The sequence below is a fragment of the Ceraceosorus guamensis genome, assembly GCF_003144195.1.
Source record: "Ceraceosorus guamensis strain MCA 4658 unplaced genomic scaffold IE81scaffold_4, whole genome shotgun sequence".
Classification (NCBI taxonomy): domain Eukaryota; kingdom Fungi; phylum Basidiomycota; class Exobasidiomycetes; order Ceraceosorales; family Ceraceosoraceae; genus Ceraceosorus; species Ceraceosorus guamensis.
The window spans coordinates 27,206-44,415 of NW_020289999.1; the positions used below are offsets into that span (position 1 = coordinate 27,206).

The 17,210-nt window shown below is 60.5% G+C and overlaps 9 protein-coding genes across 9 annotated transcripts in view; 4 read left to right on the top strand and 5 right to left on the bottom strand.

Moving 5' to 3' along the window:
• Positions 1-297, bottom strand: part of IE81DRAFT_161589 (hypothetical protein) — a 1,022-nt gene extending 725 nt beyond the window's left edge. The window contains exons 1-2 of the mRNA XM_025510540.1: positions 145-297; positions 1-93 (exon numbers count right to left, since the gene is read on the bottom strand). Coding sequence (XP_025372721.1) covers positions 1-93; positions 145-260 — 209 coding nt within the window. The 5' untranslated portion in view covers positions 261-297. The remainder of the gene's footprint in view (positions 94-144) is intronic.
• A 258-nt stretch (positions 298-555) lies between these two features.
• Positions 556-2,167, bottom strand: IE81DRAFT_319845 (S-adenosyl-L-methionine-dependent methyltransferase). Its single transcript, XM_025512851.1, has 2 exons — positions 1,922-2,167; positions 556-1,560 (listed from the first exon to the last, which is right to left on the bottom strand). Exons 1-2 carry the CDS (start codon positions 2,143-2,145, stop codon positions 744-746), a joined length of 1,041 nt encoding a protein of 346 aa, XP_025372722.1. The 5' UTR covers positions 2,146-2,167; the 3' UTR covers positions 556-743.
• Positions 2,168-3,011: 844 nt separating this feature from the next.
• Positions 3,012-4,269, top strand: IE81DRAFT_363810 (hypothetical protein; the record flags this gene model as incomplete). Its single annotated transcript, XM_025516811.1, has 5 exons — positions 3,012-3,018; positions 3,119-3,157; positions 3,236-3,426; positions 3,489-3,542; positions 3,628-4,269. The coding sequence occupies 5 exons, from the start codon at positions 3,012-3,014 to the stop codon at positions 4,051-4,053; spliced, it is 717 nt and encodes a 238-aa protein (XP_025372723.1). The 3' UTR covers positions 4,054-4,269.
• On the top strand, positions 4,264-4,738 carry IE81DRAFT_161622 (hypothetical protein). The gene has a single exon (XM_025510541.1). The coding sequence runs from the start codon at positions 4,365-4,367 to the stop codon at positions 4,602-4,604; it is 240 nt and encodes a 79-aa protein (XP_025372724.1). The 5' UTR covers positions 4,264-4,364; the 3' UTR covers positions 4,605-4,738.
• IE81DRAFT_161623 (hypothetical protein) lies at positions 4,739-5,568 on the top strand. Its single transcript, XM_025510542.1, has one exon. It carries the CDS (start codon positions 4,872-4,874, stop codon positions 5,454-5,456), a length of 585 nt encoding a protein of 194 aa, XP_025372725.1. The 5' UTR covers positions 4,739-4,871; the 3' UTR covers positions 5,457-5,568.
• Positions 5,569-5,680: 112 nt separating this feature from the next.
• IE81DRAFT_333191 (hypothetical protein) lies at positions 5,681-8,233 on the bottom strand (the record flags this gene model as incomplete). Its single annotated transcript, XM_025515359.1, has 3 exons — positions 5,681-5,961; positions 5,986-6,960; positions 7,024-8,233. 3 exons carry the CDS (start codon positions 8,231-8,233, stop codon positions 5,681-5,683), a joined length of 2,466 nt encoding a protein of 821 aa, XP_025372726.1.
• A 386-nt stretch (positions 8,234-8,619) lies between these two features.
• On the top strand, positions 8,620-10,165 carry IE81DRAFT_319848 (hypothetical protein). The gene has a single exon (XM_025512852.1). It carries the CDS (start codon positions 8,700-8,702, stop codon positions 9,897-9,899), a length of 1,200 nt encoding a protein of 399 aa, XP_025372727.1. The 5' UTR covers positions 8,620-8,699; the 3' UTR covers positions 9,900-10,165.
• IE81DRAFT_344473 (putative ATP-binding cassette transporter protein, mitochondrial) lies at positions 10,112-12,908 on the bottom strand (the record flags this gene model as incomplete). Its single annotated transcript, XM_025515810.1, has 9 exons — positions 10,112-10,164; positions 10,223-10,369; positions 10,456-10,543; positions 10,613-11,146; positions 11,212-11,369; positions 11,450-11,624; positions 11,738-12,183; positions 12,281-12,410; positions 12,546-12,908. The coding sequence occupies 9 exons, from the start codon at positions 12,906-12,908 to the stop codon at positions 10,112-10,114; spliced, it is 2,094 nt and encodes a 697-aa protein (XP_025372728.1).
• A 974-nt stretch (positions 12,909-13,882) lies between these two features.
• The window catches only part of IE81DRAFT_319851 (acyltransferase-domain-containing protein), a 4,016-nt gene continuing 688 nt past the window's right edge, over positions 13,883-17,210 (bottom strand). The window contains exons 2-14 of the mRNA XM_025512853.1: positions 17,065-17,123; positions 16,942-16,963; positions 16,680-16,869; positions 16,527-16,591; positions 16,300-16,407; positions 16,078-16,235; positions 15,908-15,999; positions 15,296-15,838; positions 15,087-15,225; positions 14,724-15,024; positions 14,499-14,641; positions 14,381-14,428; positions 13,883-14,310 (exon numbers count right to left, since the gene is read on the bottom strand). Coding sequence (XP_025372729.1) covers positions 13,990-14,310; positions 14,381-14,428; positions 14,499-14,641; positions 14,724-15,024; positions 15,087-15,225; positions 15,296-15,838; positions 15,908-15,999; positions 16,078-16,235; positions 16,300-16,407; positions 16,527-16,591; positions 16,680-16,869; positions 16,942-16,963; positions 17,065-17,123 — 2,189 coding nt within the window. The 3' untranslated portion in view covers positions 13,883-13,989. The remainder of the gene's footprint in view (positions 14,311-14,380; positions 14,429-14,498; positions 14,642-14,723; positions 15,025-15,086; positions 15,226-15,295; positions 15,839-15,907; positions 16,000-16,077; positions 16,236-16,299; positions 16,408-16,526; positions 16,592-16,679; positions 16,870-16,941; positions 16,964-17,064; positions 17,124-17,210) is intronic.

Here is a 17,210-nt window from a genome sequence, read left to right on the forward strand (position 1 = left end):
TCGCTCTCGCCTGGTTCTCCATCTCGCCGTCTCGCCACCTTGCTCTCGGTCACCCGCTTCTCCTTCTCGCCGCCTCGCTCGCCTCGCTCTCGCCTGGTTCTTCATCTCGCCGCCTCGCTCGCCTGGTCACTCTTGCCCGCTCGCCCGGTCCTCTTTGGCCGCCGCCTTTCTCGCTCACCTTTGATCCTGCTCCCGTTCACGCCGCCGCCACTCGCTTCCGTTTTCCATGTACACCCCTGCTCCGGTACCTGGTCACACATGTCATGCGGGCGTGATGCACACCGTCACGGGGTGATGATGGAATTGAGAGTCGTTTGCGATATGCGGCACGTGGGTCATGCGCGCGACACGTCATCAAATCGCGAGGCATGCCGTGCGCGATGGGGGGGGGGGGGGGGAGCCGCTTCCAAGTCATTCTGTCACGTGCGCGTACGCGTATATCATGCATGTACGTACCGCGTCACTCTTCCCTCTATACATCCATCATCATCGTGACCCGAGCGTGAGACATTCATCCGCGTGCGTGCCGCGCGCCACGCAAGAAAGAAAGATGTGGTTCCATTGAGATGACGGTGTGAGCTCTAATGTGGTTTCTGAACACGACCGAGCGATGCACGCACGCACACGAGCGACTCGCCACTCCTCGCTGCACGCACGCACGCACGCACACACGAGCGACTCGCCACTCCTTGCTGCACGCACGCACACACGAGCGACTCGCCACTCCTCGCTACCCGCCCCGCCTACCTGACAGCGATGCCAATGTACAAGTCGCTAGAAAATCCAATCTCGAGGTAGAATCGCTCAATGTCCTCGGCTCTTTGATCAAAGATGGCCTCGCTTGTTACGCCGGCGACGGGCGCCTTGTCTGCAAAAAAGAGAATCGGTCCCTTGAGAGCCTTGAATGCAAAGGTGGTGTTTGCGACGGATTTGAGCATGACTTCTTTGCTCAAGCCCATCTCTTGCGCAACGCGACCCCACGGCCAAGACGAGGTTTGCACGTGGACGCTCGAAAAGCCTGCGGTGCGGAGATGCGCTTGCATGTCCCTACAAATGCCAGGAGGATCCTTGTTGGCACGCGACCACAGCCCGTCGAACATGTCCTTGATAAAGTGCTCCGTCTCGTTGCGCGGTGCGGCTGGTCGCGGGTCCAGCTCGACGACTTGAAGCGTGCCACCGGGTTTCAAGAGCGCATAGAGATTTCGAATAGCAGTGGCGTACTGCTCCGAGTTCATCGCCATGAGGACGTAGCGCATCTGGACCAAGTCGTACTTGCCGTGCTGCTCTTGTGGAAACGGCTGAAGCACATCGTGCACGCTGAAATCGATGGGCGTACCCTTGGCCGTCACCTTGTCCAGCACAATGTCGCTTCCTTCCAGCTGCACGTTTGCTGGCAGTCGCTTGCCACCTTGACCGTCTCTGGCCAATCTCTCTAGCCACACGCCTGTGCCCGTGGCCGTGTCGAGCACACGATGAGCTCGACTGACATCGTACTCGGCCGAGTGGACATATTCGCGTCCGGGGAATAGGGCGTTGAAGAGCTCCTGCTGAAAGTTTAGACTGGCGGGCGGGCAGCGAGCAGGGCGGGCGTGCAGCGAGCAGGGCGAGCGCGCAAGCGGAGCGAGAGGTCAGCGCGCGAGCAGAGCGAGCAATCGAACGCACGAGCGGCGCTGAGGAAGCATTCGTGATTGCGGAGCATTTGAGTCTGCTGTTCGGCTTCGCGCCAAGCGGAGCGCTGAGGAAGCATTCGTGATTGCGGAGCATTCAACTCTCCTGTTCGGCTTTTCGCTCGGCTTCGCGCGAAGCGTACGCCTTGGTCTGATATTGAGGTCTCCAGACGGCTCCTACCATGACAAACGTACGTTGAGGATGATTCTCATCCATCACCCGCATGCACACACGCCCGCACGCCCAGACTCACCGCTCCGATTCGCTGGTAGCGTGACCGAACAAGTAGGTCAATTGGTCCTCTCGAGAGGCAGACATTGCGGTCGGGTCGTGCGTTGCGAGGGGCGTCGAGAGGGGCGTGCTGACGGGACAAGGCGAGGTGATGGATGGGTGGATGGATGGGTGGATGGATGAATGACAGCGAGCGCCGGGTGGATGGGTGGGTGGATGAATGACAGCATCGCGGCGCTCGCCCATGCACAAGTCAAAATCATGATGGTGACCGCGTGGATGATGCAGACCTCCACGCGCGGTCACACCGGAACATCTTGCCGTGTGCGCGCGTTCACGCACCATCACAATCACAAACCGCATGCACGCGGCAGGCTTTCCTTCCGCATTTGAGCGAATCGATAGGCGCGCTGCTGCATGCATGCTGGCCTCGCGACGCGCGCTGCCTGATGCTCGCCCGACCATCGGGCAGCAACATGCACGCGGCGCAGCAAATTAGAAGTGCCTCGTCGCCTATCGTTGCTCACCGCGGCGTGCATGCATGCGGCAGCGGATGCGCCCACGATGAGACACGCCGCTGAGCACGGACGCGATTGTTGCGACTTGCTCTTCGCGCGCGCGGTGCAAGGCCGAGGCGCGCCCGCCGCTCACGTGAGATTTACACATTGTGATTGTTCCGATTCAAGATTGCTGATCTCACGCTGGGTTAGATTCACGATTGCCACGATCGGGCATCCGCGATTGCCTCGAGTCGAACCTCGCGCGGACCCGGATCCCACAGAGTGACTTTCTCATCGTCTGCTCTCCGCTGGCCTTGTTGCGATGAGTCGCGCCTGCCTCACGTTGGCGGCCAGCGCCAAGGTGTGCATGGTACGTGATCCCATCGACAGCGCGCCTCTGCGGGTCCAGCGCAGTCAGCTTATGGGACACCGCATTCACAAGGCTTCCCGGACGCGCGCGCAGTCTGTGAGTGACGAACCCGGATCGGTGCAGCATCTGGCCGGATCTGCACACCGCAAGTGAAGCTCGTTCGAGGTGCAGTCTCTGATTAGCCTCTCGCCATCTCTCTCCTATACATAATTGAGTGCACGGTCCCTTTCTCTGCATGAGGCATGAACGGTCAGAATAGCGCATGGGCACGCGAACGGTCAGAATAGCGCATGGGCCCCCTCTCTATGCAGGTACAAAAGTCTCTACCGCGGCATACCGAATCCCCTAGCTCAAATCAGCGGTGCGCACTGTGCTCTCATCAGCGACGGTGAGTGCCTGCGGCGAGTTGCGAGTGTCGACGTATCGCGTTGCTGACGATCTTGTGCGCGCGCGCGCGCGCGCTCAGCTGGACGTAAACGTGCCATCGCTTTTGGTCTCGAGACGCTCTACGACTGCATCGTATTTTCCTTGACGCTGTGGGCTCTTTTTGGCAAAAGAGTGCTCAGCACCTCTGCGACAAAGGGCTCGTCGGCATACAGGGCGCGCAAAAGTCTGCTCCGATCCAGTGCAGTGTATTTCGGTCTCAGTTTTTGTCTGGTGAGTGCGCGTGCGGGCGTGGCCAAAGGCGGCCGACTGACCTCCTACGCCCCCAAATACAGAACCTCGGATGCATGATGGCCCAGTTGGTTGCGGCAGACGACGTCGTCAAGAGCGTGAGTAGGCCGCGCGCGCATGGATGTCGTTTGGCGCCGCTGACGTTCCCGCGCCGATGTTCCCGCGCCAACGTTCTGCACCCAGTCGATTCCCGTACCCATCTACTTTGCACTGAGCGTCATCTTTGCGGTTCGCCTGGTGTACAACTCGATCGAAGAGCGACTTGGCGAAAGCAAAGACATGTTCAGCGCCGCGGAGAGGAGCTCTAAATGCGATGCGTGTGGCGGCGGGAGACGTGCTGCTCGCATTGCCGTACCACGCGGTCAGGACATCCCACACGCAGCATCGGGAACTGAGCACATTCTGGAATTGCACGAATCGACAACGAGAGCAGAGCACAAGCCACGGTCGCTGAGCAACCCAGCTCAGCCAGACAATGGCAGCTTCGACACCGGCAGCCAACACGTCCATGGCTTTGTTCCGCCAAACGATTGGCACGTATCGAAAGATGAGCCGCGCACGCGGGAGTACATCCTGACACCCACGCCCGCCCACGTCGTGCCCCAATGAGACATAGAGTCCCGGCTGTCCAGAGCTCCGCTTTCCCTCCTTGTACATCCCATCAGCGCTGCTCGCGTCGATGGAGTGCTCGCTCGCGCGTCCAGTGCGCCCGTGCATGCACCTGCGCTCACGACTTGCGCACTGCCACGACACACGTGAAAATCGAATCACATGACTCGAACCCCGAATTCGTGATTGAAAGCGTGATTGAAAGATTCAAGTCGTGAGTCGCGAGTCGCGAGTCACGAGTCACGAGCGTGAATTGTGAATGTCTTGCACGGGAGCGTGCACGCGCTGCTCGTCATCGTCACACCGCACGCATGATGACCCGCCGGCATCAACTCATCTTGGGCGCAACATTTACGCGCCGACGCCGCAACTCCGTCGCACACGCGCGCGAAATGCCGGCGGTGCATGCATTTCCGGCGCTTATAATTCCAGCATTCATTCTCACACCGTCACGACGGATGCTTGAGCGAAGATCATGCGTCGTTGCTGGCATGACGGCACCGGCGATTTCGCCCCCACCCCGCGAGAGGGAGTCGGGAGTGACTCTTTGAGGCGTGCCTGCGCGCACGGGTTGTGCGTTGCAGTGCGCGCGCGCAGGCTGTCGTAGCCGCCAAGACGCCGATGCAGCGTGTCAACGAGGTCAGCGCGCGCGCGCGTCACCGAGCCATCGCGCGATGGCACCCAACAAAAGTACATAAAGCCGGGTTGGCGCGCGAACCAAATGTTGTTCTACATCCCGCCGCTACATCCCGCCGCCACATCCCGCCGCTACATCCTACCGCTACATCCCGCCGCTACACCCCGCCGCTACGCTCGCAATGAAGTCCTCTTTCACAGCCGCCGCCGCCGCCGCCACCGCCGCCGCCCTCATCTCGGCCCCTCTCGCCTTTGCGGCTCCCACAGCGCCTCCAAGCTACGACAACAAGGTCGTCTGCAATGAGCGTCTCTCTGGCGGTGGTCTTCTTCACGCCCTAGGCGCCACTGTTGACAAGCCGCTGTCCACCGCTGGCGACTCTTTGCTCCTCAAAGTGAACCCTGTTGCGCAAAACTTTACTCACTACGAGTGCTCAGCGCCCGGCTTTACGGGTCCCGTCAATTCATTCTACGGTCTCGTCAAACCTGCAGGGGATGGTGTGAACGGCACCAAATGTTTGGGTGCCATCAGTGTCAGCGGCGACTCTCGCCTGCGACTTCAAGAGTGCCCTCGGCGGGCTGGCCCTTACCTCTCGCAGTTCTGGTTCGAACGCGGGGATGACAATTTGCAACTCGTCGGCAAGCCTGACAAGGAGGGCAAGGTGGACGCCAAGGTTGCCAGGAGAAGCATCGCCTTTCAGGGCGACATTGCCATCGCCACAAACAAGGACTACGCCAAGCTTCCCCAACTCGTCCTTTACGACGACTAGCGCCGTTCGAGCGCGAGCGCACCTAGCGAGCAAGAAGCGCCGATCGAGCGCACCTAGCGAGCAAGAAGCGCCGTCCTCACAGACCGCCGAGACGATGTATTGTCGCAACCATCTCGTGTAATCGCATGTCGACCATTGTAATCGCATCGCATTTCGCTCGCGTCGATTGTAATCGCATCGCGCGTCTTGCATCTCTGACGATAGTTGTACACCCGCTCGCCCACTCACCCGCCCTCGTTAGTGCGCCTCCCAAACGCGAGCTTGAAGCGCGATCCCTGCGTACCGTTGTTCGAGGCCGATGATGACGCTACAGTGGACACCGGCTTCGCCTTGACGGGCGCAAAAGCCGGCTTCGTCTGAGCAGCCCGAGGTACCATCGACGTCGTGCCAGAGAGATCAGGCGCGGGTAACGGCGTCGCAGACGCGGACCGGCCATCGCGCTCCGCTCCGAGGGGAGTGGGAGCATTGCGCTTTCCACCACTCTTGCCCGCGCCCGCACCCGCACCTGCGCTCGCGCCCGCGCCCGCACCCGCCTTGGCAATGTTTGGTCCGAGCAGTTCCAACTCTTGAGGCGCATTGTTGCGCGATCCAACACCAATCACCATGTGAGCCTGACCAGCACGCTCTGCTCTGGCAGCAAAGGCTCCGCTCATACCGGTGGGCGTATCCCCAGCAGTCATTTTTTCCCTCTTTCGCTCCTCTTCGATGCGCTTCAAATTCAGCTCTTGACGCTTCTTGCCTGGCATCTTGCCGTGAAAGGTGTGGGAGAGATTTTTCCACGCTTCCCTTGTGCCCAGCACCCGTCCGTGCTCGTCGTGGTACTCAATCTTAATGTCTGGCTTGTAATCTTTAAACTTGTCTTGAGCCTGTCGAGCATCATCGAGCTCCCGCATGCGATTCTCGTACTCTCGCGTCGCTTGGTCCTTTGCCGCTCCCTGCGCTTTGCTCATCTCTCGCTCCGCCTGGCGCACACGATCTTCGGCGCGCCTCTTGGCCATCCAAGCATCGTACTCTTTTTGCGCTTGCTCGCGTTGAATCTCTTCAGCAGAGCGAGCTTGCAGCATGCCCTGGTTTCGAAGCATTGCCAGCGTGGCTGCCATGCCGCTGGATACGTACTGCTCGGGCGCGCCAAATTCGGGCGCATCGTCGAGTCCGCCTTTTTGTGGCATGGGCAAATCGTCCAAGTGAGACATGTCGACGTCCTCGCCGTCCTCGACGTCAGGCGTGGGCGCTAGAGTGGTCGAGGGCGCTAGAGTGGTCGGATGGGGGCTGACCACGGGCAAAGCAGCGTTCGCCGCGTTCGGCGCGCTCGCCGCGCTCGCGGCGCCACGTCGCCTGGCAGCTGGTCGAGGTGAGGCAGGTCTTTGTTGAATGTTGCGCACAAACTCGGACGTGTCGTCAAACGTCAGGCCGTCTGTCGCTTCTGCTTTCGCCGGGTTTGCATTGTCGGCTGGACTGCTGCCGTTGCCATTGTCGGTAGCATCGGCTGCTTCCTGGGCGGCGACTGCAAGAATGAGGGGCACATTAGTCGCGCCGCGTCGCATCGCTCGCACGCCGCTCGACTCACGATTCCTTGCAATCTCTTCCGGCGTCATCTTGGTCATCGTTCGTTTGGCCTTGTTACGACGTGCCTTGGCCAAGCTAGCGGCGAGCTCATCATCGTCTACAAAATTCTCAGTGGAGATTTCGCGAGGCTTGAAATGGGAGGTGCTCGCATCGGCGACGTCCATCGCAGCAGCGCTCGCGTCGCCGCCCTCGCCCTCACCGTCTTCCAGCTTCGCCGCGCCCGCTTCGCCCTCGCCCCCCTCACCGTCTTCCAGCTTTACCCTCGCAGTGCGCCGCTTTTTTCTGCTCTTTGGCCGTTTGAAGCCAGCATCGCCTTCTTGGAGATAATCCGAAACTTCTTGATTCTTGTCGTAATTCAAGTCGAGCATCGTGCGATTGAGCAGCCGAGCAGCTTCCCTCTTGCGCTCCTCGTCTGCTTCCTGCTTGGATGCCTGCACCTCTTCTCCCAACCTGAAGCCGTCGCCGCCACCACCGCCACCGCCACCGCCACCGCGCTCGTCTGGACCCAGATCCGCATCGTACTTGGACAGGACGCCGCCCAAATCATCGTCATCGAGACCAGTATACCCCTTTGCGCCTTTTCTGCGCTGGGCATTCAGCCTGTCCAGCTCCTTTTGATGCGCCGCCACATCCATCAGCTCATCCTCTTGGCCGTCCAGCACATCTGCATCCCTCAACGTCAGCACCCTGCCATCCCCGCCCACACTCAGTCCCATCTCGTCCACATCGTGCGCTACTCGCAGTCCTGCCAGATCTGCAGAGGTGTAGGCTTCCAGTGCAGCAGCGTCCTGCTCTTCCAGCTCCTTGGCCCTACGAGCTGCAATCTCCTTGGCGCGCTTCCGAGACGCCTTGAGCCACTTGAGCGTCGTGCCGCTGCCATCGCCCTCGCCCTCGCCATCCTCGCCCTCGCCCGCGCCCTCGCCCAACGTAGGTCCCCGCAGCTTGCGAGCCAGTTCGCGACGATTGCGAGCCTTGGCTATGCGCTCCTTGACCTCATCTTGCTCTCGCTGCCTCTTCTGCTCTTGCTGTCGCTTTCTGTAATTCTCCTCTGCGCGCTCCTCTTGACCCTCCAACGCGCCGCCGCCGCCGCCGCCGCCACGCTCAGAGCCAGCATCATCGTCCGAATCCTCTGTCAGCGGTTTCAAGCCGAGCGAGATGCGAAGCTTATTGGTCTCCTCCAGCGAGAGCGAGTCCTTTGCAAACTCTGACATGCTGGAGGTGCGCGCGCTGTGGCGGTGGTGTGCGGGCGCCGCGGCGGTGCACAGTGTGGCGGCGGTTGCGATGAGCAGCAGCTGGGAGTGGGGGGCTCACGCGCGTATCGAGACGACGTTGGTGGTGGTGGTGGTGGTGGTGGTGGTGGTGGTGGTGGTGGTGGATGAGGAGCAAAGTGTGATGGCGGCGGCAGGGCGGCCGCGTGCGTGGAGGCCACGCGCGCGATTGATCATGAAATCACGCGCAGTCACGGAATGTCAAGCTCGCGGCAGCAGCTGAGCGCGCAGTCACGCACAGTCACGCACAGTCGCGCGCAGTCGCGCACAGTCACGCACAGTCACGCACAGTCGCGCGCAGTCGCGCCCCCCGCGCACATCTTCTCCTCCACCACCATCACCTCGCACGCGCGCTCTGCTCGCGCTCACCGCCGGCACACCTTCCTCCGCTGCGCACTTTTGACTCGCCATGCCCGCACGAGCCTTTGGTCACGAGGAGGACGAAGATGAAGGCGACTCGCGCAACCTGCACTCCTCACACGTCGTCGTCGCCTTCTCCTCTACGACCGGCGCAGAGCCAGCACGCAAACGGTCGCGCACAGGCGATGCTGCTCCAAAAGTCATTCCACTCACGGGCGATGGTGATTGGATGGCAGAGAGGAAGCGCAGGTTGAATCTGGGCAGACACGCTGCTCAGCTCGGAGGCCTGGTCAGCATGCAAAGGCGAGATGGCGACCGCGGCGGTGGCGGCAGCGCAAATCAGAGCCGCATCGGCGACGGCAGCACCCTCACTCCAGGTTTGACGAGGATGAGGGGCGTCGCGGGCGTCGCGGGTGTCGCGCCTGCAGCTCCAAGCTCACGCACGCACGCGGAAGAAGAAGCAGAGATTGCCGCTCTACAAGCTGCTGCCAGCGATACCACACCATCCGCATCCAAAGCCGGTGATGCGCCCACAGACGACGATGCGGAAGCTCGCGCAGCTCTGCTCGCGGGAGGCGACCAGCGTCGTCGAGGTCGCGACACTGAGCGGATCATCGAGATGGACGAGACTGCGCTCACGCAAGCCGACGCTGCCAATCGGCCCGATGCGCCTACGGTGGAAGAGTACGCCGCGCTGCCCATCTCCGAATTTGGCGCAGCGATGCTGAGAGGCATGGGCTGGAGGGAAGGGCAAGGTGCAGGCAGAAACAGGCAGGGTCCCACCACTTCCGAACAAGTCAAAAAGAGACCCGCACTGCTCGGTCTTGGTGCCAAAGAACGCAAAGATGTGGGCGGCACGGGCGGCACGGGCAGCACCTCGCGCGGCAAGGACGCGAAACGATCGTCTCGGCCCGACAGCAGGTACGTGCCCGTCGTCAAGAGGAGTGCAGAGGAGGGCTCACGGGAACGCATGGCAGACGTGTCGTTGGGAGAACGCAATGGCGCGCGACACGATAGTCGACCCAGCGAAGCTCGCTCGTCTCGCTCGTCTCGCCACCGAGACGAGTATGACCGCGAGAGACATTCGACACGGCGCCAAGGGGACAGCGAGAGACATTCGACACGGCGCCAAGGAGACCACGAGAGGTATGCACGCGATGACGACAGGCGGTACGGGTCAGACAGGCGAGATGCGGACTGGTCGTCAAGTCGGCAGGATCGGGACGGATACGCCCGCCGCGAGCGATAGTCATCTGCACACGCATCTATTCGCGCCCGGTTTACTTTGGTGCGTCAACTTTCTCCTCGCAATAGACACACGGCGCCGCACTGGTCTACTTTGGTGCGTCAACTTTCGCCTCGCGATAGGCATCTGCACACGTGGCGCCGCATCTATTCGCGCCCGGTCTACTTTGGTGCGTCAACTTTCTCCTCGCATTAGACACACGGCGCCGCACTGGTCTACTTTGGGGCCTCTTTTGAGCTTTCTCCTTCTCCCGCACCATGCCCCATGCCTGTGCAAGAGGTTCGGTCAGCGCGTTGCTGTTGCGCGCGTACGGGCGTTCGCCTCACCAACGGTGGATTGAGACTCCCAAAGATCGCCATAGAGGGACTTGGGTTGGGCGAGCAGCTCATCGTGCTTGCCTTGCTGCTCCACCACTCCATCCCTCAACACGATGATGAGGTCAGAGTCGGAAATGGTCCGCAGGCGGTGTGCGACTGCGAGCGAGCCAAATAAATGTCAGCGGCGACGTTTCTGGCGACGTTTCTCGGGGCGTCATTTCTCGCGGCGCCGCGCCACGCACCGAATATCGCCGTCCGATTGGTATTCAACAGCGTCGAATTCAAGTCGCGCATGAGCGAAGCTTCTGTAAAGGTGTCTAGCGCAGACGTCTGTCGAAGAGAGCCTCTCGGGTCAGCATGCCGCAAGCAACCCGCACGGCACGGCTGCTTACCACGCACCGCCTCGTCCAGAAAGAGAATGTCTGGATTCTTCAAGAATAGCCTAGCGATCGCTAATCTCTGCTTTTCGCCGCCACTGATCATCAAGCCGCGCTCTCCGACTTTGGTGTCGTATCCCTCGGGCAGCGTCTGAACGATGCGATCCACCTTGGCTCTCCTCATCGCTTCTGCAACTTGCTCGTCCGACGCTTCGAGATTGCCGTACCTGACATTGTCCATGATGTTTCCATTGAAAAGCGCCGTATCTTGCGGAACAACGCCGACTGCCTTTCTCAGGCTCTCCAGGCTGACTTCTCGAATGTCTTGGCCATCGATCAGGATACGTCCACTCTGAGGTTCGTAGAATCTAAAGAGGAGTCGAAATACGGTAGATTTGCCGCACCCGCTGGGTCCAACGATGGCTGTTCGCACTCCTGCAGGAATGGTAAAGGAGCAATTTTTGAAAATTGGCCTGGAAGGATGATATCCGAACGTCACGTTTTCGAAAACGATTTCGCCCTTGGACACTTTCAAGGGGGGCGCGTCGGCTTTATCCTGTCGATGCGGACGCGTCGCGTTAGGCAGGTCTGCCTGCAGCGTCCGTCCACGCGATCACTCACTTGCACGCTGACTTTTACGGCCTCGAGGTTGAACATGGCCTCCATATCGATCAGACTCTGCCTCAGCTCGCGGTAGACGGTGCCGAGAAAGTTGAGCGGAAGGCTGAGCTGAAAGACGAGCTGGTTGACGAGCACCAAATCGCCCACAGTCATGGTCCCTGCGTTCGCATCGCGTCGCGTCGGCATGAGCGATCGATCGTGCTGGCGCCTGCACACGAGAAAGCATCACCACACGCACCCTTTACAACACCTTGAGCTGCCAATAGCATCATGAGCGTGAGCGCCGAGCTAAAGATGAAGTTTTGGCCAGTGTTGAGTGCGGCCAACGAGGTGGCGACCTTGACGCTCGACTTTTCGTACTCCTTTAGCGCCTTGTCGTACTTTTGGATCTCGTGCGTCTCATTGTTAAAGTACTGCGGGTGCGGGTGCGGGCGCGGGCGCGGGCGCGGGTGCGCGGGGGCAGCTGTGAGATGCGAGATGCATGCGTTGCGAGATGCGAGATGCATTCGTTGCCCGCGTCGCTCACCTTGACGCTCTCGTAATTGAGCAGAGAATCTAGGCTGGTGCTGGCTCCCCTATTGTCAGCCTCGTTGGCTTCCTTTCTAAACTTTGTCCTCCAGCTCGTCGTCTTGATGGTAAAGGCAGCATACGCAGCCATGGTGAGGGCGGTGACTGCAGCAAAGCTGGGACCGCACTTGTAGCTGAGAATGCCGCACACCAGGCTGATCTCCAGCGCGGTTGGGACAATGTGAAAGACGAGGGAAGTGAGCAAAAAGGAGATTCCCTTTGTTCCCCTGTCTATGGCGCGGGTCAGTCCGCCGGTCTGTCTGGACAGGTGCCAAGATAGATCGAGGGACAGCAGTCTGGTAAAGACGGATCTCGCGACGCTTCGAATGGACCGCTGAGCCACGTTGGCAAACACTGCGTTCCGCAGCTCCGAGAATGCCGCAGAACCGATGCGGGCCAGTCCATCTGTGGGGGGGGGGGAGTGAGTGCGTGCGTGAGTGCGTGAGTGCGTGCGTGCGTGCGTGCGTGCGTGCGTGCTTGCGTGCTTGCGTATCCGACTCACAACCCAGAATGCTCGCTCCTGCCACGGCCCATACGGTGTGCGGGTTAGACATGTCCAGAGGCGTGCTAGACAGCTCCGACAGGCCATCGACGATGGATTTGAAAAAGAAGGGCACTTGCACATTGAGCAGCTGCGTGTGCGAGGTTCGAGGTGGGGGCATCCCGCGACGTCAGTAGCCGGCGCGCACTCGAGAGGGAGAGAGCGCATCGCATCGCGCACACCAATCCACCTTTCCCCCTGTTTGCCCCCGCCCCTCCACACTCACCTTTCCGCCGACGAGGAGCAAGAGTGCGAGCACGACTCTGCTCTTCGTGCCAAAGTCTCCAGCGGGCCAGATATGCCCAATGAGCTTCCTGATGATGCCCAGATCCTTTGCCCGCTGTTCCTTGACGCTCAGAGTCGCGTGAGCCGTCACGTCCGCAGTCGCAGTCGCAGTCGCAGTCGCAGGCGCGGCTTTTCCAGCTTGTTGTGCGCTCGCACTCGTGCTCCCAGCCGCTGCTCCAGCCGCTGCTGCAGCCCCTGCTCCAGCTTTGGCTTCCACACCAGGTGCGGGCGCAGCACCGCCCTGTCGCTTGCTCTCGCCACTCGTAGCCCCTGCAGACTCGTCGCCCGCTCCACCCTGGGCCATGTGTCGAAATGACCTGGATGGTGTCAGGATAGGGAGCAGACGCAGAACGCTCTGTCGCGCCGCCACGGTCTCGCGAGTCGATTGCCGCCTGCTGCCTGCGCGTGTGTGTACGTTGCAGCATGGCATCCGCGACGGTCGATCGGAGCAGAGCATCGACGTCCGGGCAGGCACGGCGTTGCGGGTGCGCAAGTGTTGTGTGGATGCGTGCGTCGCTGTGAGCGCATTGTGAGGCTGAGGGTGGTGCTTCAAAGCAAATGCGTATGCTCTGCTGGACAACATGCCTGGCGCAGATGTGGGCAGCGCGGGCATGTATGTATGCTGATGATGGATGCTGCCGAGCGTTGGACTGCGATGGGGGCGGAATGCGCTGAGACTGAATGCGGTACAGGCGAGTGCGGCGAGTGCGGCGCGTGCGCGAACCTCGCAAGGTGAGCTTACCCGGTCAGCGTCGTCCCTCGAATCAGCAAGCGCGGCAGTCGCTATAGCGATGACGACGAGTCGTGGCGGGGTGCTGCAACGACGTTATCCTGCAGAGGAGCGCGGCGCGGCGCGGGAGAGGGCGATTCGGATCGATGATCCTCAAAAGGCTTGGATGGATGGAGGGTCAGTGGTGCGCTTCGCGGGTAGTGATCATGTTCAAGAGGCCTCCCTCGCTGCATGCTGCTCCGTCAAACGACGGCAATCGTGAATCGTGAATCGTGAATGCGAATCAATCGTCGACCACCGCGCGTCACACAGATCTTCCAAAGCTCGCGTAGCCCGCGCACGCGCGCGGGCATGACCGATGAGGTGCCTGAGAGCGGAATCGCCGTGCTGTGCTGTGCTGTGCTGCTCGCGTGAATCGTGCCTCCGTGAGTTGCGAGTGATTGCAGCACGCGACGGTGCAGCAGCAGCAGCAGCAAGCACCGGCGGCGCAACTCGGCCGACAAACTACGCAATCGCCGGCATGCTTTGCGCGATCCGCGTGAGGAGATGTCACGACGTCACGACGTCACGCGCTTGACATTCGAACGGGTGCAAATCGTGAATTGCGTACATGCAGCGAAACGTGCCGCTCAACGAGCCGCTCAACGAGCCGCTCTCAAATGCGACTTTCGCCCAGGCGCGTCAACTCGACGACCGGAGCAAAGTTGGCCCTGACAACGTTGCCAATGCGTTCAGAGATGACGCTGCCTTCGTCTCTTCTGTCCTTGCCCTCACGTCTGAACGCGCTCAATCGCTCCAGGAAACTGACCAGCGGGCCTGTATTGGTCACGCGGCCCTCCGCATCGTACGTTGGCACGTACGCTGGGTTCAGAGCGACCAGAGGCACCGGCTTGGGTCCGTCCGACTTGCGTCTGACGATGAATCCCAGCTCTTGGAAGCGCACCATGGCTGCTGACAGCGTAGCCAGATTGATGGCCTGGAAAATCACGAATGCAACGCACGCGTGAGCAGAGCCTCAGGACCAGGCGGTGTGCACTTGCGCTCACCTCGAGGTAGGAGATTTCGCCTCCTGCATACAGCGTCTTGCCGAACAACTGTTGGGGGGTGTTCCCAAGTCAGAAGGGTACACCGGTACACCGAGCGCCGCGCGTCTGCGCTGCTCACCTGTGCACGCTTCTCAAACTCCTTGGCCGCGAACCAAGACTGGACCGACCCGGGCGCCTGGCCCTTCGGAGGCGGCGGGGCGAGCAGCAGCAGGGAGCATGCAGAGAGCCAGTAGGCTTCGATGAGAGGAAAGACGAGAAACACTGGGTGGGTTTCGAGGGCGAAAGGGCGCGTTTCGAAAGCGTGAGAAGCAGCGCATGTCGCATTCGCAACTTTTGCACTCACGATAACTATCAAAGTTGCTTCGTCCGACACGTCTCTCGCGTGTGCTCAAGCCTACGCGGTTCTGCTCGTCAAACGCGAGCACATCGTCGGCAACGAGCTGGTCGACCGTTGCCCGCACATTGTTCTCGAGCTTGTCTGCAGAGTTAAAGACGAATTCTTCCCGCAGTACGTGCGAGATGAATCCCGCTTCGGCTACCAGCGCTTCCCTCTTCATGAATTGGTTCGGCGTTTCTCCTCCTTGCTTGACACGAGTGTAGAGCGCGGAGCACAGGAGCGCCTCGGATACGAATACGTGCATGACCTGAGGACGCAAGGTGCTCAGCGAGAGAGAGACACTTTATGGCGGCGCGCGCGCCTGCTCACCTGATTGCGGAAGAAGGAAAGCTCGAAGCGCTTGACTGGCACGTACGTCGGCTCCATCACGTCCGTCTCGATCTCCACCAGCCCCTTCATGACACCAGTGATGGCGCGATCGACGACTTCTGCCGTCGAGAGGCTGCCGCTGCGAATCCAAACAGGAACCTCGTCAGCCTTGCGTGTACACGGGCGCCCGTATATCCCACACCACGCACAAGTCTGCCACCTGGTAGCCCTTGCCTCGGATGATGCCTGCCAGCCATTCGACGCGCTTGATGAGATCGCTCCTACCGATGCCGCGCCCTCGAAGAATCAAGAGAATGGTACCGCAGAGCGCAGCTGGCATGATGATGCTGGCATTGTTGACATCGTTCAAGATCCTATAGCCAAGCGCCTTGAGAAGCAGAATCTTGTGCTCGTCATTGTTGAACAGATCCAGCTCCATCTTGGACTTGTGATCAGGGGTGGGTGCTTCGCGTCGCAGCTTCTGCTCGTTGATGAAGCCCTTGAGCGACCACGGGGTTTGGAAGCGCACATCGATGCGCCCCAACTTGAGCTGCAATACGGAGCTAGAGGAGCCCAGCAAACCAAATAGCGACTCTGCTTCTTTTGGCTTGCCCAGAAGCTCGTCCGCGTACGTCGAACTTTCGATGACACTGTCGTACTGGACGCTGACTGGCGCGATGAAAACGTCTTCCGTGCGCTCATTCAGCAGGGCTTCGACGACGTATTTGAGGATGCCGAGCTTTGGAGGGAGTCTAGTATGCGCGGCAAGCGTTAGCCAAACGTCACGCGACCATCTTGTGTCATGGCGCGCGCGCGCTCACCGTTTACCGGTTCGACTCCTCGTTCCCTCGATGAAGCACTCGATGTTCTTTCCGGCTGCCAACAGCTGCTCCACGTACTCCTTGATCACAATCTAGGTGGCGTGGGGGGGGGGGGGGGGGGGGGGCAAGATGAGTCGTCCGCGTGAGCTCCACATCGCGTGTCTACGCACAGGGTAGAGCTGATCGCCAGCAAAGGTGCGCCGAATGAAAAAGGCTCCTCCGCGCTTGAGGACATTGCCGAGCACCGGCAGATCCAGATTCTCTCCAGCCACAATGTGCGGTACAGCGATTCCAAGTCGGAACATGAGCCACGAGAGGGTCAAGTAGTCTGTTTTGGGGGGGCGGAAAGGTCAAGCGAGGAGCTTGCGGCGCGGTATCACGAAACGACTCACCAATGTGCGAGGAATGAGAAGGTGCAAAGAGCAGACTGATCTTGCGCTCCGCGCAGTAAGATGCGACACGGCGGAGCTCGAGCACCTGGGCGACGGAAATGTGAATGCCTGCGGGAATTGCCGCGATGGATCGGATCGGATCGGATCGGATTCGTTTTGTTTATCGTCGCTCTGCCGAGTCAGTCAACGAGCGATGCTCTGTGACCGCAGCGCAGCGCAGCGCTCACCTTGATGGTACAGCCGAGCCAAGATGGACTCTACGGACCATGCAAAGCCGCGCAGAAACTTGATACTGTGGACGTGTAAAAGATTGTGTTGGTCAAGAGCGAGCGCGCGCGCGCGCGCGCACTTGACTGCTTTGCCCGCCGCTCAGAACGCACCTGTCGAGCCGGGCGACATTGGTCTCGGCGAGTCCACGAGCGACGTCGGTCAGGTTGCGTTCCAGTTCCAGCCTCCGCTTCTCCTTGAAGCGCTGCAGCTCCTTGCGCGCCTCTTCCGTCTTGGGAGGAGGAACGGTAGCAAACAAGGATTCGACCCTGCTCGAGGCGAGCGCATGTATGCGCTCTTGCACTGCGGGGCATGCGAAGAGCGAGAGTGTGAGTGCGGTCGCCACGTGCGCAAAAGGCCAGCACAGCTGCTCACCTTGCTTTGACTGCGCTAGACTCTGCGAGCAGTGAGCGTGAGCAGTCGTGAGTGATCCGCATTCAGAAGCGCCGCATCGCATCACGCCGCATCGCATCACGCCCACGCCGCACCGCATCTCACCTGAACGACTTCCGTGGACTGCGTCGGGTACAGAATCGGCGAACCAATATAGTCGGTGTCTGCGTGGGAGAGCACGGCTGTGTGAGCGTGCACATCTCGAGCGAAGCAACAGCCGTGCGAGCGTGCACATCTCGAGCGAAGCAACA